The sequence below is a fragment of the Colletotrichum chrysophilum genome, assembly GCF_026319265.1.
Source record: "Colletotrichum chrysophilum strain AFK26 chromosome Unknown scaffold_2, whole genome shotgun sequence".
In the NCBI taxonomy this organism is placed as follows: Eukaryota; Fungi; Ascomycota; class Sordariomycetes; order Glomerellales; family Glomerellaceae; genus Colletotrichum; species Colletotrichum chrysophilum.
Window position 1 is genome coordinate 1,126,555 of NW_026517289.1, and position 25,314 is coordinate 1,151,868.

General features: G+C 51.1%; 5 protein-coding genes across 5 annotated transcripts; 2 read left to right on the forward strand and 3 right to left on the reverse strand.

The window, feature by feature from the left end:
• Nucleotides 1-7,569: 7,569 nt before the first annotated feature.
• On the reverse strand, nucleotides 7,570-8,351 carry COL26b_000667 (uncharacterized protein; the record flags this gene model as incomplete). The annotated part of the gene is made up of 2 exons (XM_053173632.1): nucleotides 7,570-8,267; nucleotides 8,321-8,351. 2 exons carry the CDS (start codon nucleotides 8,349-8,351, stop codon nucleotides 7,570-7,572), a joined length of 729 nt encoding a protein of 242 aa, XP_053042680.1.
• A 663-nt stretch (nucleotides 8,352-9,014) lies between these two features.
• COL26b_000668 (uncharacterized protein) lies at nucleotides 9,015-10,161 on the reverse strand (the record flags this gene model as incomplete). Its single annotated transcript, XM_053173633.1, has 2 exons — nucleotides 9,015-9,020; nucleotides 9,052-10,161. The coding sequence occupies 2 exons, from the start codon at nucleotides 10,159-10,161 to the stop codon at nucleotides 9,015-9,017; spliced, it is 1,116 nt and encodes a 371-aa protein (XP_053042681.1).
• A 1,413-nt stretch (nucleotides 10,162-11,574) lies between these two features.
• Nucleotides 11,575-12,521, forward strand: COL26b_000669 (uncharacterized protein; the record flags this gene model as incomplete). The annotated part of the gene is made up of 2 exons (XM_053173634.1): nucleotides 11,575-11,621; nucleotides 11,909-12,521. The coding sequence occupies 2 exons, from the start codon at nucleotides 11,575-11,577 to the stop codon at nucleotides 12,519-12,521; spliced, it is 660 nt and encodes a 219-aa protein (XP_053042682.1).
• Nucleotides 12,522-12,627: 106 nt separating this feature from the next.
• On the reverse strand, nucleotides 12,628-15,293 carry COL26b_000670 (uncharacterized protein; the record flags this gene model as incomplete). The annotated part of the gene is made up of 2 exons (XM_053173635.1): nucleotides 12,628-14,109; nucleotides 14,166-15,293. 2 exons carry the CDS (start codon nucleotides 15,291-15,293, stop codon nucleotides 12,628-12,630), a joined length of 2,610 nt encoding a protein of 869 aa, XP_053042683.1.
• A 2,789-nt stretch (nucleotides 15,294-18,082) lies between these two features.
• COL26b_000671 (uncharacterized protein) lies at nucleotides 18,083-19,535 on the forward strand (the record flags this gene model as incomplete). The annotated part of the gene is made up of 5 exons (XM_053173636.1): nucleotides 18,083-18,228; nucleotides 18,305-18,619; nucleotides 18,672-18,693; nucleotides 18,746-18,826; nucleotides 18,960-19,535. 5 exons carry the CDS (start codon nucleotides 18,083-18,085, stop codon nucleotides 19,533-19,535), a joined length of 1,140 nt encoding a protein of 379 aa, XP_053042684.1.
• Between the last annotated feature and the right edge of the window lie 5,779 nt (nucleotides 19,536-25,314).

Here is a 25,314-nt window from a genome sequence, read left to right on the forward strand (position 1 = left end):
CCAGTTGCATACACAGCGCCGAGCTGGTCTTGGGCATCGACATCCGGCAAGGTGAATCCCGGACTTCCAGACGTACCGGAGACAGATGTGATGATTGCGGTCGAAGACTACGACCTCGAATATGCTACACCAGATACAACAGGCTTCATAAGGGGCGGCTGGCTGAGAATATGGGGAGACTTGAAGACGTTGAAACTAATACCTTATCGATCTTCTCCTACGTGCACCACAGCGGACTGGGAAATGGTCGTCAACGGCACAAATGTCAGCATTCTGTCCGATTCTACTGCCCGAGAACCCCAGCCTCACGTAATGCTGGACACTTATCATTCAGATTTCGATCAGCAAAACTCGACGTCAACCTTATTCTGTATGCCAGCAAGAGAAAGAAAAGGTGATAAGGATAGCCTGTACGTTTTGCTGCTCGAGTTACAGGATCGAGACTCAGGGACCTTTCGACGAATTGGGATGTCAAGGGGCTGGGGAAAGGAGGTGAAACGTGGAATTTTGTGGGGTAGAGACAAAACTACGCAGTTGCCATGCGAAGCTTTTATCAACGGTCGAAGTTTGGTGCGATTAGTATAATCCCAGCCAAAAATCAGGCTTCATCAATTAACCATGCACTGTAACACAGGCAAGCAGGCAGCCCGGAAAGAAGCGGGACACAGAAAGTAGCATATAACCAGGGTCTGCCTCAGCCACTGCAATTAAGCTTGATTTAGAACCACAATCCGAGAGCAGGCTGCGAGCCTTGTGTAGACAAGCGCCCCGATTCGTCGCCTGATTTCTGTTTGTGGGTGCGAGGCAGGCTCCAACGACCAACTTCCATCCTATCATATCCCCGTTATGGTCCTTCATTTCTCGAGAGTGGTAAGTTTTCTCTCTTTCTCTGACTGCCAAGAAATCCCAGATCGGCATCATCATTCTGACCTGCAGGACTTGGCGATATTTCTGTTTGCGAAAGGAGAGGCATATCACCTCAATTACTGCCTATTGTGGGACCTTCGGCTTGTATTTGTACAACCAGTCCACGCATGCAGATGGCTGACCCGCGAGTTTCCAACTTTCCTTCACCCCTTAACTACCTTAGGGTAAGACTGACTGCCTGCGCTTATTCCTTCTTACCCATTCCAAACTATTGGCTGCTTCGAAATCTTTGAAGTGCACTTTGGAGTCTATCTTTATTATTCCTGTCATAATGTTTCCGACCATCGTCCTCGTCGCTTTCTTTGCAACAGTTACAAATGCCAAGGGCGCATGCTACGTTCCCAATGGCATCGATCGCCATAGCCTCAGCAACATTGGCGACAATGAGTACGATCCATGCGAAAAGAATGGTGTTAGCATGTGCTGCAACACACACAACAAGGACAGATGCCAACGCTCTGGCCTTTGTTGGGAGCCTTCTAGCAATGTACTTTGGCGGGGAAGCTGTACGGATCAGACTTGGGAATCCCCAGGATGTTTGAAGCTTTGCATCTCTCCAAACGAAACTGGTAAGTAGCATTGTTTCCCGGAGCCTCGCGGAACTCTTTCGAGGGCAGGACTTTGGAAGAGTTGTATTTTGGAATACTGAGCATTAATAACCCGTTGTCCTTGTGATAGGCATTGATCAACTTCCGATGAACGAAATGGATCAGGCAGTGACAGGCTGCAATGACGGGGAAGGGGATGAGCAGACGTACTGTTGTGGTTATTATGAACAGGCGCGATCATGCTGCGAAGCTGGGCTGGGAATGCGTATTGTGAACGGACAAGTTGTTGCAAAAACATCGGGAACGACAACGTCGGCAACAACAACCTCGGAATCCACAACATCGGCACCCACGACACCAACTCAGACTCCCTCTGCGGCCACATCTGCCGCGGATAGTGGTAATGCTTCCAGCAATGCTGGAATAATTGGGGGCGCCGTTGGCGGCAGCGTTGCTGCGGTAATGGTTCTAGGGCTGACTTGGTTCATCTGGCTCAGGAGGAGGAAGGCTGCCAAGTCTAGCGGTGCCAGCAACATGGCCAACATGGTCGAGCTAAACAGTGGCGAGAGAAAGGAACTGTATTCGCAGAGGATGCCACCTGGATACTCAAGACAACCATCCGAGCTCCCTACGTCGGCCCCACTCATTGAGCTTGGGGGTGGAAACTCGGCGCCCGGAGCAGCAAGATGATTCGTATTTCTGTTCTTGGTTGGTGTCTGATGGTTGTATCATTGGCTGGTACACAAGCTGATAATAATCAATGGGAATGATGACAAATAATATTTCGAATGTATTCGCCGGCTAGCTTTATGATACTGCATGTCTGTCCATTGCTGTTTCCGCTATCAAGCGCCTTACCCTTCCATGCCCTTCTTCCATCGTGCTGCCCACATCTCTTTGTTTGTCTAGGGATATTTCTAAAACACCAAACAACAGCATCGCGAGGCGCTTTTGGGCGAAAAGCCTGCGAAACAGCACAGTCTTCCTTCCCTTCTAACCTTTTTTCTTCGCAGTTTGCCGCCTGGAGGCGCATTTTGTTGACTGCTGTATGACTCTCACGGGGAAATATTCGAGGGCCAGGATGGCTCACAGAGAAACCTCTATGGCCACCTATGAGGGTATATGAAACAGCACAGTATTCCAGACCCAAGCCAATCCATTCTTTGATGTGGTGATGAAGCTCGCATCGCTGGCCTTCGCACTTCGGGCAGGAGAGTTGACGAAGAGCCTCTGGAAGGAGGAGAGAAGGGTTTGAGCTGGGCGAACTAACGCATGAAGCTCCCCGATTGACGTTGTGGGGCACCGAACCCAACAGGCTTCGGTGGACCATGTATAACTTTCTGGCGGCCAATCCCAGACAGACGCTGTCAATGGGTTCAAGAACACCGAAGATAACGTAAAGTAGCGCCGTAGGATTACTAAAAATGAAGTTCGTGCATGGTTTTGGTTTCACTCCAGTAAAGTAGTGCGGCTGTAATTGTGGTTTGGTTTGATTGGACGGAAGTCTAGGTTAAGATGTCGAGTACGGGAAGGAGTTTGTGCATCTCTAATACATTTAACTTCAAGTATCAATGGTTTCTTCGTTCTCCAACTCAACACGTCAGAATCACGAGTCTGTTGCCCATTTCGGGAGCTTCATCCGCCACCCATGATCCCTTAAACAGATTCTTCTCTTATTTTACCTTATGTTACCTTGTATGGCATGCTCTGATTCAACTCATAGTATCAAAGCTTGGGTGTGTCTTGTCCCGCGATGAGACTGGGCTGCCTACGCAAGTCACACTTTCCGAGGATGGATCAGGTTGTACAAAGTTGGGACTTTTGCTTGATACATAGAGTCCGCCGAGCTCTCATGGTGACAAGGACCGCATTGGACTCGAATCCTCGTCGGAGGAGCGCAGTTACTCCCCGGGAGACGTTGCGGGTTCGTTGGGACCGGAGCCTGCTCTATCCCCAAACGAATGTGTTCCACCTCATGCCTTGGAAATGCCTTATCCCATGGAGTGCTGAATAACGCCAGTACATTGAGTACCCAGAATTTCTCTAATTCTAGCTTCCCTGAACTTTTTGATTTATTGAAAAAGATTGTTGGTTAACTCGAATAACATTTGATTCGTTTTACCCCGCGCACTCTTATACTGGTGTCATTCAGCTGATGGGATATGAAGGGGAGAGAGCTGACCTTGACTGCCAACGGACAAGAAGGGTTCCAAAATATTGAACTTGGCTCTGAAATCTGCTTATTTCTTTCAGGCCAGCAAAGCGAGTAAAACTCAAGAATCATACCTCTCCCCAGAGTCAGCTTTATCTCATTGAACACATACTCACAGATCGACAACATTTTCGAGCTGAGAAGGTTCGAGGTATCCTTTTCTACGAGTTGGTCCTATCTATCCAATGAATAGATATCTAGAGTCTCTCTGGAGTGAACACCGAGAGAATTTGGAATTCGTGATTATCAGCGTATTGGATGATCGGGTCATTTGTCTCATTTTATTGCGAAAGATCCAGAGATACTGCCAGATGTCGTATAACGCCTAACTTTGGTTGCGATTTGCGTTGCGGTTTCTCAACAAACGCCTCCACCATTGATTGGTTCAGAGCCATCAGCATGAAGAGTCCAAACACTTAAGAACTATTTTGTCTCGCGATGATGACAATGCTGACTGTATTTTCGATTTCTCGAGGCGACTAGCCGTACGACGAGGTACTTGGCTGTTGTGGATGCGCTTGATGTATCACGTCGCTGAGCGGCGACCGCGCTTTGATGTGCCTTGCCGAACTTACCGAGTACTATGCACAAGACATCAACCTGTCTGGTCACACAAGATGACCGCATTTCAGGCTCATTCCGTTTAGTGCGTAAGTGCCTAGTATGGGTTGACAATTACGTACTTGTAGCACAGTGACGCAAAAGATTCCTGCAAGGGATATCGAAATTGTGAGACAGGAAACTGATGATTTGATGAAAATACGCAGCCCCATTCCAGCATTCCTTGGCCGTCACAATGTGAATCAGGCAGCTAGGCTTCCGCCATGATATTTAGTATCTTCTGCAAATTCAAATAGTTTATACTTCCCATGGCGGTGTCAGGACTTTTCATGCCATGACCTTACTTGACTACCTCCCAAGAGCATTCGCGCCCTCTCTCAGTCAATACCTGCAATGTCGTCATCTGACAATCCCCATCGTAACCCGGGACTCCTAGGACGACTTCCCAGTGGATGGCGACGATCAGCACTTCTCAACGTCGGCATCATATCAGCGGGCTTATTAACATTAGTTGGTATCCTAGGAGCGACAATGTCCGCTTCTGGGGGCGACTTCAAGAAATCTTGGGAGTTCCACAAAGCACCGTGTAGCGATATCGATGTTGCGAACACCTTAATACACCTTCCTATCAACACAGTTTCAACCCTTGTACTTGCATCTTCGAACTTCTTTATCCAAATCCTAAACTCACCATCACGGACGGCAGTTGACAAGATACACACTAAGGGACAGTGGTTAGACATTGGCATCTTATCTTTGAGAAATGCCTTTCATCTCTCCCGCTGGAAACTTTGCGTGTGTCTCGGACTGTTTCTTACTTCTATTCCTATCCACATATTCTTTAATAGCTCTATATTTGTCATCGATACTCGCATGGGAGATTTCAATATTGTTATCGCGGCTGAAGCCTTTGTAAACGGGGGAGCCTTTAACGTTCCAGGCGCTAGTGTGTCGACCAAGAAATGGAGGAATAGAGGAATCTCTTCCTCAGTTTCCGTCAACCAAACCATCGGCGACGACACCATGGTCACCGCGAGGAACTTTCCGGATGCGATACCTAACATCTCAGCAATCGCAGCTGAAGCATCAGGGTGGCAGCGATTGGACAAGGTTGCTTGCCGAAATGTCTACGCGGATGAGCATTGTGGAGGGTTAAGGGAGTTTCGGAACGTCGTTATGGTTACTGGGGGAGTCGGCTGGAATACGTCTTATTCGAATCGTTCTCAATACGCCCAGAAACCGCGGTCAGAGATCATGCCTCCAAGAGAGGTGAATACTCTTTGGTCCAGCACACAATGCAACATGCTAGGCCACACAAAAGGCGGCAAGCCCTTTTGCCACACCGATTGCACCGGAATTGTTAGGCTGCTTGAGGATTGGCCCAACTCGGTAGCAACAGTCATCGAACGGAAACCCCAGTGCCAGTCATCGGTCCCTACGCATCACCCCCTCTGCAGATACAATGTCACAGATGACAGCGTTGACTGTCTACAACCCTCTGCAATGTGTTCACCGGCGGCGATACTGACGAAGAGAGCCATTCCAAATACTGTCGAGGTCTCATACTGTCTTGCGGAGCCAAGACCGAACCATTGTTCTCTTGCCTTTTCCCAGCTTCTGTTCATGGTTGTCATCTTATCAATACTCATGAAACTTCTCATGTGCATTGTCATTTTATTGGCTCTTGGGCCTGAGGAGCCCTTAGTTACTCCTGGGGACGCTATTGCTTCGTTCATATCTGTGTAAGGAAGCCCAACATTGGAGCTGGGACTATTGACACAGGCTGATATCACGGAGCAGAGATCACAGGGGAAGCTCATTTTCAGGACACTCGGACCCAGACAGTGGATGAGGAGGGTGCATCGTATGGCGGCAGTGGTTCCTGAGATAACATGGATAATGTACTTTGGAGTGTTTTCTTTCGGTTTTGTCGCATGTACGACCATTCTCGGTCAACAGCTGGAGAGCCACACACCATTGTAAGTTGGTTCTCGAATGACCACAATATGCTTATGACGATTGACTAACTCGGATACTAAGTGGGCCGATCACTACCGATACCTCTAGAGCGAATAACATCTTACCACCTGCTGCCGGGTTCCTTTCGTCAATCCTCATTGTCAACATCCCCCATGTACTGCTATCTTGCTGGTATACCTTCTACAACTCCATCATAACTCGGATAGAGATGGCCGCGGAGTGGCATAAGTTCTCAGATGGCTATTACCCATTACGCGTTACTAGGCCGAAGTAAGTCCACCGGAAGAGAGGCAGTTGTTTAATGGGATTTCTGACATTCTTCCCTAAGGGGCCATCAGGTATCAACTTATCGTCTCCAGCTACGATACAAATACAGCATTCCTTTGATCGTTGTTAGTGTAGTATCGCATTGGCTACTTTCCAACGCAATCTTTATTTTCGTGTCTCAAGGCTGTGTGTATAACCGTGTCTTCAAACAAAATGAGGTAAATGCTGAAGATTTGCAGCCTACTATCAACCTAAAGAGACTGTGCTGGGGGGCTATGCAAAGGATTCAGGTAGCCTTCCTGATGATGCCATAGTTGGCATGGGCGCATCTCCAACACCTATCTTGATCTTGACTATTCTTAGTGCTGCAATGATTTTGTTTCTGATCATCCTATCGCGAAGGAAACTACCTGGATACATGCCAGTCGTTGGATCAAACTCTCTAGCAATGGCAGCGTCTTGTCGAGTTTCGTTGCAAGCAAAGGTTCCTAAGATTCGCGACAGTGAGAATAGAGATGGAGATGGGGAAGTCGAACGGTCCCCAGAAAGTCTAAAAGACATGACCCTTCATCCTTTGAAGTGGGGAGAACTAGGGATGCTGGAAGACTGGCGCCTATGCTGGCAGAGGAGCGAAAGTGATGCGCGAAGTGTCAAACTAGCTTGTCTTGGTTTTGGCACTGAGCTAGATAAGCCTAGAACTCCCGTTGAAGGCCGCTGGTACAAATGATCAGTCTCGGGCTTGGGCGCAGCATGTCTCACGACGAGTCTGAGTTGCCAACAACCAGTCCCCTTCTCTGAGGGCATTTTTCCTTTCTGAATTCGGCTCGGCTTCTATGTCGGTTCATTGATGCCACCAAGCCCGCAAGGCTATGTCCCGAGGTCATTCTGCGAGGCGAGCGCTCACCACGGCAACACTACAGGGACCCGGCGCCTCGGTTTTAATGGAGCAGAAGAGTTTTGTACCGAGATAATCTGAAATCAGACGCTGGCTTCGGGTAGCGATCTCTTCGGTCTCGTCTTGATATTATCTCCTCTGGGCGGTTGTGTGTGAGCAGAAGAAACCTAATAGCAACATTACGCCTTCTTGGAACCCCAACGATCTGCAAACGGATCCCAGCTTGAGTCTTCAACGGGTGTGTACTCCATCCGGTCCGCAATATTCTTCGCAAGATCCTTCCCATACACGGCAGAAATCCACGCAAAAGTAACATCAATACCTGCACTGATACCGGACGAAGTCCAAACATTCCCATCTTCTACCCATCGCGCCTTGTGCACCCAGTTCACCTCCGGCCGCAGCGCAATAGTCTGCTCCCATGACAGCTTATTCGTCGTTGCCCTCTTCCCGTCCAGCACTCCCGCACGCGCGGCGACGCCTGCGCCTGTGCAAACTGTAATCAAATACTGCAACTGAGGAAACCTCTCCTTGATAAAGTCGATGGAGGCGCGGATGCCGGCGTACCGCGTGCCTTGGCCTCCGGGGACAATGAGCACGTCCAGTGGCGGGGCCGTTTGGAATGTGTGCGTGGGAAGGATGGTCTGGCCGAAATCGGAGTTGGCGGCCGGGACCGCGGGACCGGTGGCGGGGATAGCGCCGGGCTGTTGCTGTGCGCCTGGGATCTGCTTCGTCGAGACGGGGTCCAGCGTCTCCGCGATGACGGACAGGTTCATTTCGTATGAGCGCGATAAGAGATTCAGCGCGTCTAGGGGCCCAAAGACGTCAAGCGCTTGGAAGGCCGGGAAGACGACTATGCCGAAATTGAGGGGCTTTTCTGTGAGTTGTTAGCATATTGAGGTGAAGACAAAGGGCTGGATTGTTACTCACTGCCGCCTTCGCGGTCGCCATTCCGAGACATGATGGTTGGGCTATGACTGAAGCTCCTCACGCAATAGAATGGAGCTGAGGCCGCTGGGGTGGGTCTTTTGAAGAGGATCGATGCAGCAATTCGATTTCTTATCATAGTCGGTGTACTGGAGCTCACGAGACGGCGAATAAGACGAAGAACAAGCTTTTGGCCGTTCTTCTCTAGGCTTCAAACAAGATAATCGCAGTGAGACCAATTTGAGGAGTGAGTAAGACGGAGATCGCCCGCGAATGAGAGTGTGACAGAGAGAGCTCGGAGACCGATGAGACATTTACGTAAGGTGAGGGCTTCCGAGAGAGTTTGCGGGCTGGCGGGGTGTTCGGCCGTCAGCTCATTAATAATGGTCGCGCCCAGCTTGCACGACTACCGACCCTTACATCGCGTCATTCGGAATCAGAACTAATTATGTTGTTCTCTGATGGGTTGCAATAGCCTCTGAGGGAATGTTCATTCGAATATTCGTTTGCAGATTCCAGGCTATGAGCAGGGCAGACGCCAATCTTTCGACAACCGGAGAAGTGTTTGGTCGGGCTGCAGCAGAGCGCTGAAGATGCGTTGAACATCCGCTGAACATGACCGACCTCTTGTTGATAGACATGGTCACCGTGGCCGCACTGTTTCGTTTCAAGGCAGGTCGGATGACTGAAGCATTCTTCACGGCTACTCAACTTTGATTCTCACAATCCCAGACTTTGTTTCCTCCAAACCAAGTCTCTTCAATCTTTGCATTCAACAGGCGAGCGGCATCCCACTCCATGTCCACGACAATGAAGTCCGCGAGCTTACCCACAGCCAAGCTCCCAACTCTATCCTCGGCAAATACGCTACAAGCAGCGCCCCAAGTCGCAGCAACCACTGATTCGCACAACCCCAGCTTGAAGTGCTCGTTAACCACCTTGGGATAGCTCGGATCCCGCGACGAGCGTCTGGTAGTCGCAACATAGAGATTTTGCATCGGAGCCCACGGTGATGTAGGGCTGTCGCTCCCAATCGCCATCAAAGCGCCCGCGTCTGCGAATTCGCGATACGCAAAGGCCCGTTTACAGCGGTCTTCTCCCAGAAGTCTCGGCCATTCCGTAAGGATTGAAGGGTCGGCGTGCACGGGGTGAATGGACGCCGTCAAGCCTAATTTGCCCAGTCGCTGAGCGTCTTCTGGCGATGCAAGTTCCAAATGCTCGATCCGATGCCGCCGTCCTGGGGTGCCATTCTTCTCAATCGCGTCGATCGCCATTCTGATGGCCGCGTCGCCGATCGCGTGCAGTGCGACTTGGAGTCCTCCAGCGTCTGCCTCCTTGACGACAGCCTCCACATGTTCCTCCTCCCAGATTGGCGGCGGGAGACCGGCTGGCGCGTATGGTTCTGAGAGGTATGCCGTGCACGCGTCGATGATGCCGTCGCAAATAACCTTTACGCCGACGATGCGGAGGTCTGGGTCGTTGCTGGAGTTGAATGTCCTACTCAGCTCAATAGCACGTCGGACTTGCCTTGAGTTGGCTGCGATATCTGCAGTCGGCTTTATCAACCAGTAAGACGCAACGCGAATTGACAGAGCCGGCTCTTCTTCTTTCAGGGTGACGAGAGCGTCCCAGGCCTCTTCATCCATGGCCATCTCCACCACACCAGTGTAACCGGCGGCGTTATACTCTTTGATGGCTGCTCTGATTGCTTCAATGCGCTCACGCTTCGGGGCCGACGCGGCTTGGAACGGCCAAATGACAGACATCATCGCACCCTCGTCGAGGACTCCGGTAGGTTTGCCCTGTGCATCCCGATGAATGCTTCCGCCAGGGGGGTCCGCCATCTCAGCCGCTCCCAATTTCTCTAGTGCCGCAGAGTTGCACCAGCAAGAGTGCTGAGAGCTCCCATCGATAAAGATGGGTCGCGGGTCGATATCATCCAGCAGTGCAGCGCTCACCCCGCCCGGCGTCATGGAGTGCATCCAGTTCTTGCAGAGAACTGTTGGCACGTCCGGATTAGCTGCCGCATAAGCTTTGATAGTTGACCGAATGTCGTCTATCGTTTTGCAGCGAACCAAATCGAGTTTTCTTAGTGACTGGCCCAAGAGAAGTAGGTGCATGTGTCCATCAATGAACCCAGGAAGCACCGTACGCTGCTGAAGATTTCGGACCTCAAACCCCGTGGTGTCTTTCGGTAGAACCTCACTTTGAGGGCCGATGGCGACGACTTTACCATCTTGGACAAGCATACTATCCGCGAAAGTGGGCTGGGCTTCAAGGCCAGTTCCACCTTTGGCTAGAATACGGCCATTGATGAAGACGGTACTTGCACCCATGGTGTTGGAGGTCTGGGGTTGCTATCTGGGTGCAGAGCCAGCTTGAGGGTAGATCTGATTCAGCGTGCGCCCTGCATGTTGGTTAACAGCTGATGTAGGTCTCTGAGAGATGAAAGCTTACTTACCGATAATTACAACTAACTTGTGATAATATTTCAATGAAACCCGTAGGGCCGAGTCAAAGGCTTTTATTGTCTCCTATCGTGATGCCCCATCGCTACTATCGTGGCTCTTATCTTCGATTGAGTTAACCCAATTCAATCCTAGTGCAAATAGTTTCCTCGCTTCGACTTTACTTCCCAGTGGCTTGGTGACCCACTGTCCCGGGCAGCAGGCCTTCACTAGGAAATAAATGGGGGTAATTTTCTCTCTTCGACCTTCCTTCCCAGACTACGCACGGAGCAGTCCTCGTTCTTGAGCTGAAAGTTCCCGAAGTCGGCGGAAGTATTGTGAAGCGTCAATCAATTTTATCATGTGTGAAAAGCAGCATGCATCGCCGTGAATGTGGCTTCATAGAAATCGAGGCCTGGCGGTCAGCGAATCAGACCAGAGGAAAGTTCCCGGAATAATCTTTAGATACCCAAAGGCCGGGGGACATGAGCGGGCGCGAGGGATAAAAGCAAGATCGGTACCTAGGTTTGCATGAGAAAATTAAAGTACGGCTATCCAAAAATCAATTATTGTCCAATACTTCGTCTGGCAGTATCTCTTCCGCTCCAGATACATGATGGTGTTGGTTCAGGAGGTATTGATGTAATCAGCCACGTGAACGTGATCTTCACGGCGGTGCGGGGTCATGACAAGTTAGCAAGCGGCATTTGTCATAGACCCGAACCGATCATCTGCTGGGATTTGTGAACTGGACTCAAGCAAGCACATTCAAACTCACTACCAATCTTCAATTTACAAAAGTTCTTCAACATGTACAAGTCTCAGATAACCTTCACCTTTGACACAATATGTCCTTGGTGAGTTGGCGACATGAAAAAGTCTTCGTGCTCGGTTTTATCTGCTGACGAATCTCCACTTAAGGACATACATCGCAAAGAAAAGGTGAGACTAGGATGTTTCGTACAGAAGATCAAAAGTGCCCCTTCTTTCCAACTTTATCGTCGTCGGCGGAGGAGGACGGGGAGGGCAGCATTGAGCGCGATGGCGTCTACAGCAGTGACCGACAGGCAGTGCCCGCCTGGCAACACTTTGGCTGTTGATACTTTAAGCCGCATCAACGATTCTAACATATCAGCTGATACAGGCTGGGCAAAGCCCTCGAGGAAATCGCCTCTTCACCCACAGCTAACGACGTCTCCTTCACGCTCGTCTTCCGCCCCTACCAACTATACCCGGACTTCCCGACTGAGCCCCAGGATAAGCGCCAGTGGTATGTGACTACCAAGCACGACGCTTCGGACATTAAGCAGTCAGTCTATGAGGCCACAATGTCCGAGCTTGGAACAGCCGTTGGCATTCCTTTCTCCTGGGGCGGGACAATGTCGAACACGTTCAATGCGCACCGCGTGATCCAGCACTTCCAAGAGGCCAAAGATGCGGAGACCGCCAACCGTTTGGTGGAAGCCCTGTACAGTCGGTACTTTGAACAGGAGAAGGACCAAGGTGCGAAGGAAGTGCTGGTCGACGCCTGCGTAGAGGCGGGGATTCCAGAGGCAGAAGCGAAAGAGGTTGTCGCAGACCAGACAGAGGGCAAGATTGACACGAGGAACATGATCCGCACGGCTGCCATGGATGGCGTGGATGCTGTTCCACACATAGTATTTGAGGGGAGGAGAAGAGACCTCACACTTATCGGCGCAAAAGAAGTCGACGAGTATGTCAAGGCTATGCAAACCATCATCAAGGAGAGCAAGTAGAGGGGATGAAACCAGTTCTGAATTTGCATTTATTCTTTCCGGAGCGGTTTGATTTGAAACCTTTTTTTGACTGTCGACGTTTTGACATCATTCTTGCCGCCCCCCCTTAGTATCTTTCCAGTATCCACAAGCGTCTCTCATCAACGCTCAGAGACTCCAAGAACTTCATTTCCTCCTCCTTGACCGTCGCGTACCTCTCAATGAGCTCTTCACCAAGGAGCTCATTCATGACCTCGTCACCCTTCAACTCCTTGAGAGCCTCAGGCAGCCCAGCAGGAAGCATCTGCTCCACGCCCAACTCCTTGCGATCATTCTTCGTCAGAGAGGCAGGGTCGACCTCGCAGTCTCCACAGGTCAGCTTCTCGCCCTTCATGACGCCGTACGCGCCAGCACCCAGTAAGGCAGCAATTGCGAGGTAGGGGTTCGCGAGTCCGTCCAGGCACTTGACTTCCCAGTGGCTGTCCTCGCACTTGCGCAGGGGTGTTTCTCTATTCTGAGTGCCCCAGGTCACCCACCGGCCACCGGCCCAGCAGCCGTCCTGGACACGTTCGTAACTGACGGGGTTGCTGTATGTCAGCGCCGCGATGGCGCGGAGATGCTTGAGGATGCCGGCGTAGAAGGGTCCGTAGGTCTCAGGCTTTGAGCCGTTGGGGGAGGTGATGGACATGTGCACATGAGCCGCGGTACCACAGGATTTCGGGTAAGGCTTTGGATGGAGGGACATCCTGTAGCCCTCTGACTGAGCAATGCCTGATATGACCTCTCGGACGTATAGGAGGGTATCTACGGCCTCTAAGGGGGGAGCTCGAGGGAGAACGACTTCGAACTGACCGGCGGCGCTTTCAGGGTGGATTTGCTCGATGTAGATTCCTTTTGAGTCCAGCTCAGCGACTGCGCGCTCGATAACCTTGACAAATACGGGGTGGTCCATCATTCGAGAGGTTGACCAGGCATGGCCGTCGTTCCTCAATGTTCGATACTTCTCGGGACCGTCAATCCGCTCAAGGAGGAGTAGCTCAATCTCGAATCCGACGTGGAAAGTGAGACCTCGACGTGCCGCATTCTCGACCACTCGTTGGAGCAATGACCTCGGGCATAAGGGCACCACCGAACCGTCCTGCTCTCTGAAATCTCCAAACACGCTAATGTGGCCGCCACGGGGACCCTCCTGGAGAGATGTGAAGTCTGGATGCAGCCGGTATTCTCCCGTGCCGGAAGCTCCCGCGACGACCATGTCGTTCTGAAGCAGACCGAGACTGGCCTTGGTAATACTGATTGAGAAGTCTCCATCCTCGTTCATCACCGATAGGACCTTTCGCATGGGCACGGCCCGAACGCGTGGGGTAGCGGTCATGTCGTTCCAGTAGATGCGAAGGTATTGCGGTGGCTTCTTGCCATCCAGAAATGCCTCGAGGATGTCCAGATCACTTCTCCCAGACAGCCGTCGAGGGTTCATGTGGCTTTCTTCAGGGCTGAAGGAGAATCCCAGGTGGTAGATGTGGTTCGAGTTGTTGAAGAGAACGTCTTTCACCAGCTGGGTCGCCTCTCGCCAAGTCATGTGGCCTTTCCGAGCGTACTCGCACAAGACCTGGGCTAAGTCAGCATCCATGTCTTCTAACATAGTAGCGTGTAGTTGGTACTGACCTTCTCCATCACCTCTTTGACTTGCAAGACGGCCAACAGGTAGGTCTCGGGAAACCAGTGTCCGTCGGTGCTCCAGATGATCTTGGACCAGGGGCACAGCTCTAGTATTTGACGGAGTGCAGTTTCCTGGCCATCGCGACTGAGAAAAGGGAAGATTTCGCCGATATCTGCGTAGACGTTGGCGTAAACACACGCCAGGTACCCAGCTTCTCTCGTATACGGGTAGCTGGCATGGAGCAGGACAATCGGCACCGTGGGGTACTGGCGGATGAATTCCTGAAGATGTGCAGGAGAGGCCGAAGTAAGAGTGATGTCGTTGTCGCCCAATCCCGTGTGAAATTGGATGGGTTTCTTACCCGAGCCTTCGGTATTTCTGATGAGGCATGCAAGCCGGTGGACCAGGTACTCATTGAGACCGGGGTGGTTGACGCGAGTGAACGCGTTGTCGGTTCCCTTGGTGTGAGTCGCGTAAATGCCCTCGAAGGCCTTGCGGGCGAAAGCAGCATCTGGCTTTCTCGGAATTGCGAGGCCGGTGCGGTAGCATATGACGGACTTGAAGCCGACGACCTCTGGATCCGCGATAGCTTCCAAGATGCTGCTATCGAACGCCTTCAGCGCCTTGTCGAAGACGGCGTTGGAGTCCTCCGCCGTACGAGCTGTACCTTCGTCGACTGGAAGGTGCTCGTTGAAGATGTCAGCAGCGATCTTTTCAATTCGCACGATTCTCTTAGCGGGGCTCCGAGTGAGACTGCTAAAGTACGTGTAAGGATAGACAGCGTTCTCGCCGTCCAACCCGTCGTCAACAAGGACGGACTCGATGCCATTGAGACATTCCTCAACCCATGCATCGTAGTCCTCGATGCGCTTAGCTTCAATGGCATTGACCACCGCCTCCCAGCTAGGCTCGCAACGGAGCACCTTGGCCAGCTGTTTGACAGCGCGCAGATGCGCGAGACTGGTCAATGAAGCGTGAATTGCGTCTCCATGGGCTTCGGTAGTGATTGACAAAAGAGGGTAGCGGCCAATGGCCTCGAGATCCAGCAGAGGATGGGCGTGGTTGTCAATGATGGGGGTCGTCTGGATGGTGTGGCTAAGGAGAGCCTGGCCAGTCAGCTTTGCGGGATCCATGCTCGCGGAAGAAAGACCACCAGGTCGAGCAGTGGTCAGTGTAGCAGAGTTTCCCGACAGTCTTTCTACCGCGTGGACAGATGGACGAGGCTCCCCCTTGGCTATTGGTCCGGCCGGATGATGGACTTGGTGGTTGATGCTGGGAAAGATGCAAGCTGCGATTCGGAAGGGAGAGGAGGGGTAGCTAATGTGGCAGGGAAATGACGTGAGAGCTCTTATCGGCGCCCTGCATGAGGGGTGATAGACGATGTCTCATAACGGCGTCTTCCGCGGCACCCCTTTCCCTATCTGTCTCGACGGATGTTCTCCGCGGGAGGGGAAATTCGGTCTCCAAATGCCGTTTTCAGGGGACGTCACGACATGGTAACCGGCCCAGTTCATCAGTTGAATTAACTTTCAGACCCCGCAGCCAGCGCATGTCAGATATTAGCGTGAGTTCGTTCATATGGAAGCTTGTGCCCGCGGCTCATTTGGCCTAGGATCCCAAATCTAGATAGAGACAGCCATTAAGCCCAGGTATGTTCTAGGGAAAATGCCGATACTGCAGACGAGGGAATTAAAGGGAATAAGTCGCATTTTTATGCGTAAAAGTCCGAGGCAGGATTGCGGGCGGGGGCCGGTTCTCCACTTTGGTAGCGGCGCCGATCGGAGCTTATCTCACGGCGGCCCGGGGCGGGATACCGGTGTGGGATGCCGAGATGATCAACCTAAAGCCTGTGTATTTAGAAAGCGATTTGCTTGTTGAATACTCATCGCGTGACTTACAACATCGTTGTATCCAATCACTAGTCAAGATCACCAGGCGTCTCTGTGGTATTTCTTTCTGAATTGTGGGAGCTCTGTAGCTGATCCGTGCTGGCCTCCGCCCACGGAAACGTGTGAATTCTGCTAGAGGGCACTGCCATGTTGTGCTATTATATCAGACATCGAGTGAACCCGATAAACGAATGAAATCTTGTTTGGTAGCTGAAAACGACTGACAGAATTAAAAGCACCTGGGTGTGTACAGAGCCCTGAAAAGAATGATATGAGTCCGGCGCCTGGGTTCAGTGCTCTTCTATCCAAGAAGAAACAATTGCACATAACTTGCTGGTTAAGGAATGTCAATAAAGCACCGATTTCAATTTATGACACTAGTACAGGGAAGGTTTTGTGGGATGCCAACAAGACACTGTAGTACTCTTTCATCTTTAACCATCTACAGCCGGGCCAGATGGGGCCGCCAAGAATGAAAAGTTTTTATTGAATTCTGCGAAGGCTTGACGTAGTAACGTCCCACAGTCTGACTGTCAGGGAGCTGAGTCGCCCCCCTCTTTCGTCTACAATTTATCTCTCTTCCGTGTGGCAAAGGGAGCCCTAGCCCCTGAACGGGAAGACTGCCCTGTTGTTCCGCTGTTTGTTGTTCCGCTCTGCGTTGTTCTGATGTCCGTTGTTCCGATGCCTATTGGCCCCCTGTAGTTTGTCAACATCACCAGCAAGGTTGAATAGTCAATTTGTGGACAGAATTAGCCAGCGCGTCATTTGTTCGGTACTTGGTGGGCGACTTGCCTGATGCACAGCTACATCGCGCCCTAAAACAGGGGCTTCTCTTGATGGTGTGGTGTGCATAATAGTCCATTTCCTCCAATACTAACTGGCAATCCCGCTGCAAACGATTGCAGCAATATTCATGTCACTTCTTTCAAGTCTATTGAAACCCATGGGTTCCCAGTGCATGGCCAAGCAGCATTCAATCGTCATCTAGATACGTAGTAGCCTGTCTGGAATAAGGAATCCCCTCGCGAGAACCCACCCAATCAGCGGTAAAGCGCCATTGCAGCGCTCCTCCGCAGTGAGATTCGGGCGGCGATCTGGTCCGAGTACCTTTCTCGGACACTTAATCGTCCCGAGTTCCTTTCGCGGTTGGGAGGTGCTACAGCAGGTTGTACATCATTTAAGCTTAAAGAGTTTCACTTTTCGATTCCTACCCCGACGGATCGAACGTTCAAGCTGCAATTGAGTTCAATCATTGTGCTTATGTGAAGTGATACTACCTAGGCAAACCAGCCTGGCGAGCTCTGTTTGTCGCCATTAGCCGGTCCTTCGTTGGCGGCAAGGCTGGTACGTTGAAACTAACTCTCGATCTCTGTTTGAGCAACACAGAAACGTTTCTGTCTTCTGTTGCCTGCGAAATCACCTTAAGCCAAGTCCTATCCAGAAACGTGAATTGCCAACCTGGCGGAAAATATATTCCTGACTCTCGTTTGCGCCAGTGAAACGTGGCACAAGGGCCCTTTAATCTTTCCGTCGACCAGTGACCATGCCTTTTTTGGCAAGTTTTCCCCGGTGGGCGATCCTCATGAGAATCAGGTGGCATCCAGGGATCCGTGTGTATTGGCTAAGCGGTGCTTTACGACTTGAGACGAACGCCTTAGGGCGGCGTAACGGGTTAGCTATCCCGTTTTAGGCGTATATCTCCATCTTGGGATTCCCAACACGGCAGCCTACGCGCCGTATTCGATCGTATGCCAGGAGCACATGGCGCGTTTGGATCGATAATGTAACGGTAGTCAGTCCCCAGTAGGTTAGACATTCATTTACATGATTCTAACCTTGAATCCACCTATCAACTGAAAACTACGAACCAGTAGGGTGGGTTGAGCTCTACCGACCCCAGACTTTCAATAGACTGCCCAAGATGAAAACCATAAAGAAGCTCCGCGTGTCGAACACTGAGCCGGATCGCTAGTCGCTAGTCACACGCTCTTTTCCATTCCCTCGTTTCCGCTTCCAACTTCCCATTCTTCGTCATGTACCCCACAACTCTTCTTGCGGCCCTTGTGGCGCTTTCCCCTTCTCTGGCTGCCGCGCAGGTCGTTGGTACGGCCTATGGTTTCGCGACCGGCGTCACTGGCGGAGGTTCTGCTAAAGCTGCGGCGCCTTCTGACATTGCACAGTTAGTTCTTCCATCCAATCCTCTGAGTTCAAATTGTGACCATCGGACATGCACGTGCTAATACTGCGATTTATAGACTCAAGACCTGGCTGTCTGACAGCACCGCGCGTGTCATCCTGATCGACAAGACTTTCAACTACATTGGCAGCGAGGGCACCGTGTCCGAGAAGGGATGCCGTGCCAAGTCCGGCTGCAACGCCAGCAACGGTGGACAAGACACCATCGGCAAGGACTCGTGCGATGCCAACGAGAGCGAGGTCGACGTCAAGTACGACAAGGCTGCGAAGACCCAACTCACTGTTGGCAGTAACAAGAGTATCGTGGGCGTCGGCAGCAAGGGCATCATCCAAGGCAAGGGCTTGAAGATTCCCCAGGGTACCAAGAATGTCATGTACGTGACCACGCCCCCGGAGACCTGTCCTTCATTGACTAATCTTGCGAAGCATCCAAAACATTCACATCACGGTAAGGCAGATCAAGGCACATGCTATAGACTATTGACTTACAATGCCTTCAGGACCTTAACCCTCAGTACGTCTGGGGCGGCGATGGCATGAGCATTGAGGGAGTGGACGGTCTCTGGATCGACCATTGCAAGGTGAGTGAATTGATTCAACAGAAGTTCAGAAAGAGTGCTAAGACATTGGTGATGTAGTTTAGCAAGGCGGGCCGCATGTTCATCGTTTCGCAGTAAGTCCATCCATATCCCTCAATGGCCGGTTTTACAACAGCTAACGGGTTTCTCCATCAGCTTCAACCCGAGCACCTTCACCATCTCTAACACCGAATTCGACGGCGTAACCGCATACTCCAACTCTTGCAACAAGAATCAGTACTGGGGCACCATGTTCGTCGCCGATGGTGACAAGGTGACTCTTGACCGAAATTGGTACCATGACATGTCTGGTCGCGCCCCCAAGATCAGCGGCACCGGCACTACCGTCCAGGCGGTCAACAACTACTTCTCCGACAACCTCGGCCACAACTTTGACATCACCAAGGGCACCAACGTTCTGCTCGAGGGCAACGTCTTCTCCAACGCCAAGACCCCGATCAACACCGACTCGAGCTCCAGCGGTGCAAACATCTTTGACGTCCCCGACTCTGGCTCCATCTCCACCTGCAGCTCTTCGCTCGGCCGCAACTGTGTCGCCAACTCTCTGTCCGGCAGCGGCGCTTGGCCTAGCTTTAAGAGCACCGCGGCTCTGAGTGGTTTGGGCAAGAGCAAGGCCAACCTTGTCACCCCCATCCAGGCTAGCAACGTCAAGTCCACCGTGACGGGCAAGGCTGGAATCGGCAAGATCTAGGTCTTCCGTCGTCACAAGAATCTTGGAAAAACCCCACGGCAATAGCCAAGCACATATTTCCATTCTCATGTAACTTTATTGACTGCGTAAATACTACGCCGCATATTCTACCATACATACATATATACGTATTATCCAAGTTCTTTTGGTACAAGAAGACCATGTCATAAGTTTGACCGGATGTCCAAACATGCAGCATAAGCTTCATGGCAGGTGATACAAGGCGAGAAGCTTTCCCCCCCCCCTAGCTAAACATACAACCAACTTGTAATTTGGAGTTTTAGCTACCACCGCAGGCTTCCCAAACCAAAACAAACTTGGGTCGTCGGAGTGTAGCTTCAAACCTGCAAGGTTGATCGGCAAGACTTATTGTGCCATTAGCTTCAGATATACGCAGACGGCGGCATTGCCTTTTTGGGATCTCCGACGATGGGGAAGCCGATGCTTGTCAAATTCCACGCCGCCAGGCGAAAACTGGCTGGTTTTCTGCGACGCTTGTAATCAGTCCTTTGTAATTGTAATGCGAGACCGTGACATACCGATGTATTAATATTGGATGAAGATCGGGCTGGTCGGGAGGCTGCTAACCGCCGACGGAGTTTTGTTGGTACTGACGCCTGTGTGCGATCTTCTTTCGTTCACTGATGAGACAGAGTGTCCATCTGATATTGCCACAGAAATTGAATCATGATAGGAGTGATGTAATGACATGTGTAATTCCTAAAATGCATAAGAAGGCATTGGTCGCGAGCTTAGGTAGTTTGTGTGGATTTCCATTCCTTGCGCGAACCTTTCTCCTACATCTACCTTCGACCAAGTCCGCCCAGTATGGATGAGCTTCGACAAGCCTCTAATTTGTGGTATTCTCTTCGCCCTTTGCTGTCTCGTGCTGTCACCACATGCCAGATTTTCAATCCCCAATGCACCCTTGTGCCAGCAGATTCCGATATCTTGTGCCAGTATGACGTCGGAGTCGTGCTTCCCGATGGCACAAAACTTCTCGCCAACGTATTCAGATCACGCCGGGCCGAGGAGGATAGCCGCAAGGTCCCCGTGGTTATGTGCGCCCATCCATATGACAACCATAAGCTTCCAGCCTTGGGAAAGACGCCTCTTGGCGGCCCGCCGCATTGTCTGACATGACAGTAGCCATCCCCTCGCTGCCACTGAAGCCGGGAAGATTGAGATTGACAACAGCGTAGCCAGCTGGGACCCAAAAGTTTGGGTCAGGAGACTCCCAACTAGTGACATTCGAGAACTTTGGTTTACCCCCAGCCTGGGGAATCAGTCGATACTGATCAATCCAAGGCATATTATGAAGCCATCGAGTGGGTGGCGCGACAGCCATGGTGCGATGGTGCCGTCGGTCTCAACGGCGTCAGTTTCCTAGCCATCACACAATTTCACGTTGCTGCCTGCCGTCACTATGGAGGTCCGCCACCCGCATTAAAATGCATCGTGCCATGGGAGGGGCTCACCGACCCTTATCAAGACTCGATCTGCCCAGGAGGCATTGAAGATGCTGGCTTCCTCACATTTTGGTGGCACACAGAGGTCAAGCCTGCCCTTACCGGCTCTGCGGCCGATTTTATCAAGGACAACGACGCAAGCGTTGCCGGAATGCTCGTAAAGCATCCATTGATGAACACGTACTGGCGGGAGAAAGCCGCTCCGGTTGAAGACATCGAACTTCCCATGCTAGTATGTGGGTCATTCTCGGACCATTGCCTTCACACACAAGGCTCCTTCCGGGCTTTCACTCGGGCTCGATCACGCCACAAATGGATCTACACACATCGCGGAGGCAAATGGGACGTCTTCTACTCGCCCGAAGTTCAACATCTGACAAAGCAATTCATGGACTGTTTCGTCAAGGGCGAGAGTAACAACGGCTTTCTATCCCATCCACCCGTGACGCTTGAGGTACGGTCAAGTCGGGACGTTATTCATGAGCGGCGGGGTGAGAAGGCTTGGCCATTGCCAGGAGTTACTTGGTCTAAGCTGCGTCTTGGCCCTTCCGGTCTGTCACGATCAAATCCAGAGAAATCAACCGAGCTATGTTATGAGTGTACCAATGGCCAAGTCAGTTTTGACTTCCGGTTTGACCAAGACACGGAGTTGACAGGAGAGATGAAGCTTCGACTTTGGGTCGAGGTTCGCGGGAAACCCGGACAGAGCCCTGTACCTAATGACCTCTTCCTATTCACCGCCGTTGATAAGCGCGACGTGAAGGGGAAGCCGGTTCGCTTTCACGGGTCTGTCGGGTTCACTGATGACTGGGTTACTCGAGGGTTTTGCCGAGCATCACGTCGTGAGCTGGACCAGATACATTCAAAACCATGGCTCCCTGTCAGCTCTGGCATCTCGGACCAGCCGCTTCGGCCTGGCGAAATCGTTCAAGTCGACATTGCACTGTATCCAAGCAGCACATTCTTTTCGGCCGGAGAATCTATCCGTCTGGTAATATCCGGCCAAGAAATCATCCGTAATCCGCCCTACCACAAGAAGGTAGCGGCTGGTCCTGAGAAGTGCGTTATGCATGTTGACGGGAAGTATGATAGCTTCTTATTGGTCCCGGAGTCCTCCTTGTGAACATCACAGGCTGAATTTGACTGCGAGTTTGAGTTCACGATGCAGGATAAAAGATGCATCCACCGCACTTAGGTGGTAATTGTTTGTTTGTACGTCAAGGGGACTTATCTAGATCTTTGTTTGCCCCAAGACTATCTACACGAATACCTATTCGCATTCATTAAAATTTCAACGGGGAAAGATTTGCCTTCGCAATAGTATTCCTATCGAAGACTAGAGAAACAATGAAAATTAACCTGTTCTTACCGGTACCCCATAGTCGGAGATATACGAAGCATATTTGTGCCCCTTGAACTGAAGTGTAGAGTTGAAGACATTTGATAATTGTGGCCCTATCGTGTGGCTGATCGGGCGCTAAATCACTGCGCCATGGAGGCCTGAGGTTGCCGTGAAGAGAATTGTGAGGCTCAATTCACGACTGTCACCGAAATGTTTTAGGCATACATGCGAAGTATTTCTCAATAAGGTCTAGTCACTCAAGATTGACAGTCACATGGGAGTGATATTTTGAGGCAGTGAGAGATAACGAGCTGATGACTTCCGTATTCTGTTTAGCATTGCGACCCCTCAAGCAGCCTCGTGGCAACTTCGATGTCGGCACGGTGTTGCACAGCGGGAGCCTGCATGATTCCCCTCAGCTCTTATCAACGAACGCAACCAATGATCCGTACCTTGCAAGAAAATCTCACCCGAACTCCGGCAGTCAAACCTCGTATCTGGGCAGTGCTAGGCTGACCAGAGGGAGGCCGCCACACAGGCTGGCGTGGGCGCCGCTGGAAAAGAGTACAAATGTTCGCGCCCAACCATTCCATCTCCCATGGTTTGACAAGCTATGTAAACTGATGCCACTTGACCTTAGAATTTCCGCAGCTCTGCCAGGCCGGTCACTCCTCCGGCTTCCAATAACAGTCGAAACCCGATCCTAGATACCGTTGCACACGTGTCACATAGACCAACACAAAGCCATGGTTTCACTCGGCCAGAACGCAACACTTTACTTCGATGATATTGGGAATTTCTTGGATAGAAAGATCGTACCAACTAAGGATACTAGCGGTGCTGACAATTGGTACTCTAAGTGCACCCACAAGATTCACGATGAGTGGATCAAAAACAACGCGACAAGTCAAGAGAATATTGCAGAAGGCCTCATCATGGATATTCATGGCAACAGGCTATTTCATGTAGAAGAGAACAAAAGAATCGTCAATGATTCCTGGGGGGTCAGTCTGTCTCTTTGCAGGGACTATTGCAGCCGCGGACACATCAAAATGGTAAGCTTCAACATCCATCCCTGTCTGTCACAGTTACTGTGAGACAATCGCCAACGTTATCTTACTGAATTATCAGGCCACGAATTTCAATCGTTTCGCTGCCGGGTCAACAAGCTATCTTCTTCCATGGCTGGCCCTTACGGCGCAGCTGCCATACGAGACAGGGGGTATCGACTCTGACATCTTGAGTGTCTGCGTTGGGCTTGGAAGTCCCATGCTAATGACAATTTCACTCATGATCACGATCCTGAATAAGACGTGGATTCATAAGGCATTCAGGAGCCTTAAAAGCCGTCATAGAGTGTATTTAAGGGAAGACAGGGGAAAAATGTCAGAAAGAGCAGATGCTGCTGTGGTAATCGCTGAAGTTGCACAACAAGCACCCACTCGTCTCAAACAGACAGAACAGTCGCTGGCCAGAGAAGTCTTCCTGGACAAACACGAGCGGTGGTGGAAACAAGCTCGAGACTATTTAGAGTCTACTCGACGAGGGGTAACGCTGTCACTTGTGGCTCAGATGTCAGTAGCAATCATAGCTTGGATTTTCACGGCGGTAGGATCCCTGCAAACGAAAGTGGGCAATACTGAGGAAGCCCTTATTCTTTCCTCTGGATCTCTCTGGATCTGGCTGGTATGCAAGCTTTTACTTACCTGTGAGGATATTTGAGGTCGAAAAAGGCCAGTGCTAATTGCAAAAACAATCTAGGTTCCTGTCATATGGGGCTGGATCCTTGTGGGCACACAGAACAAAGCAGAAACCATGCAAACGGCGCTCGACGATGAGACTGGGCCTGACGGCTATCAACCTGGAATTGAAGTTGCAGGTGATTTCCTGGCTGATCCACCATCGTCATCCGTCAACGCACAGGATTCGGTAAATGGAAATGAAGATAGTCGCCGTACACCCCCAAATCTCTGGATATTCAATGTCGCTGGATTCCAGAAGCAAGAAGGACCAGCCTTTAATTACGCCCGTACGCTGACCTGGATCAACTTCGCCAATAATCTTCTCATCGCATTTGAGGATGCGATTCGTCCGCACGAATTGATATCAGCTGGTCCGCAGCAACCTGCATCTCAAGCTGATTCACAGTCATCTCCAGCAGGATCTCAAGCCAATCCCACACATAACAACAGCACCACTAGCCCTCCGCCCCATTTGTACGAGTACTCAAATTTGGAGGAGCTCTCTGGGGCAAAGCCTATCTTTTGGAAAAACGTTGCTTTCTCGATTCTCATGGGCATCCTGGTCCAGTGGGGTACCACAATGCTTGCATTCATCCTGGCCTCTGAGACGGTCGTCAAGGGTCTGGGTTGCCGATCGGGTGGCTACCTCATCTATGGCATTCTATCAACTGCAGCATGCGTATCTCTACTTGTCTCTGCGGCACTTTCTCACGTGGCCATGCGAGAATATGAGAAGGAACGTTTCGAGAAGCCACCAGAGAATGGGTTTGGATTAGGAGCACATATCTGCAGAGCCTTGGCAGTTTTCTTACGGCTACTGGGATGCTTCTTGCTAGTGGCTAATACTGTATGGCTTCTGCTGATCTCTATATGGGAGCTTATTGGCTTCTTTGATAGCTGCTACTGTGCGTCCACGGAGCTAAGTAAGAAAGAAGCCGGCTGGATCCTGTTGTTTAAAGGCACGGATGCGCTGAAGGAAGATGCGCAAGCGGCATGGGGAGTTGGAATTGGTTTGGGATTCGTTCTAATCTTCCTGGCAGGCGCTGTCTTTTATCTTGCCTCTCGACACAAACACCAGTAGCCCTACTGTTACGACCCGTTATGCATGGATAACAGTTAACCGACCCACTTGGGCGTCGGGCGGCTAGGACAGGACATTTGTACTGCAGGATCACGGGAACAACAGGGACTCACTCGGAACGGAAGAACTATAGTACAGGTCACGT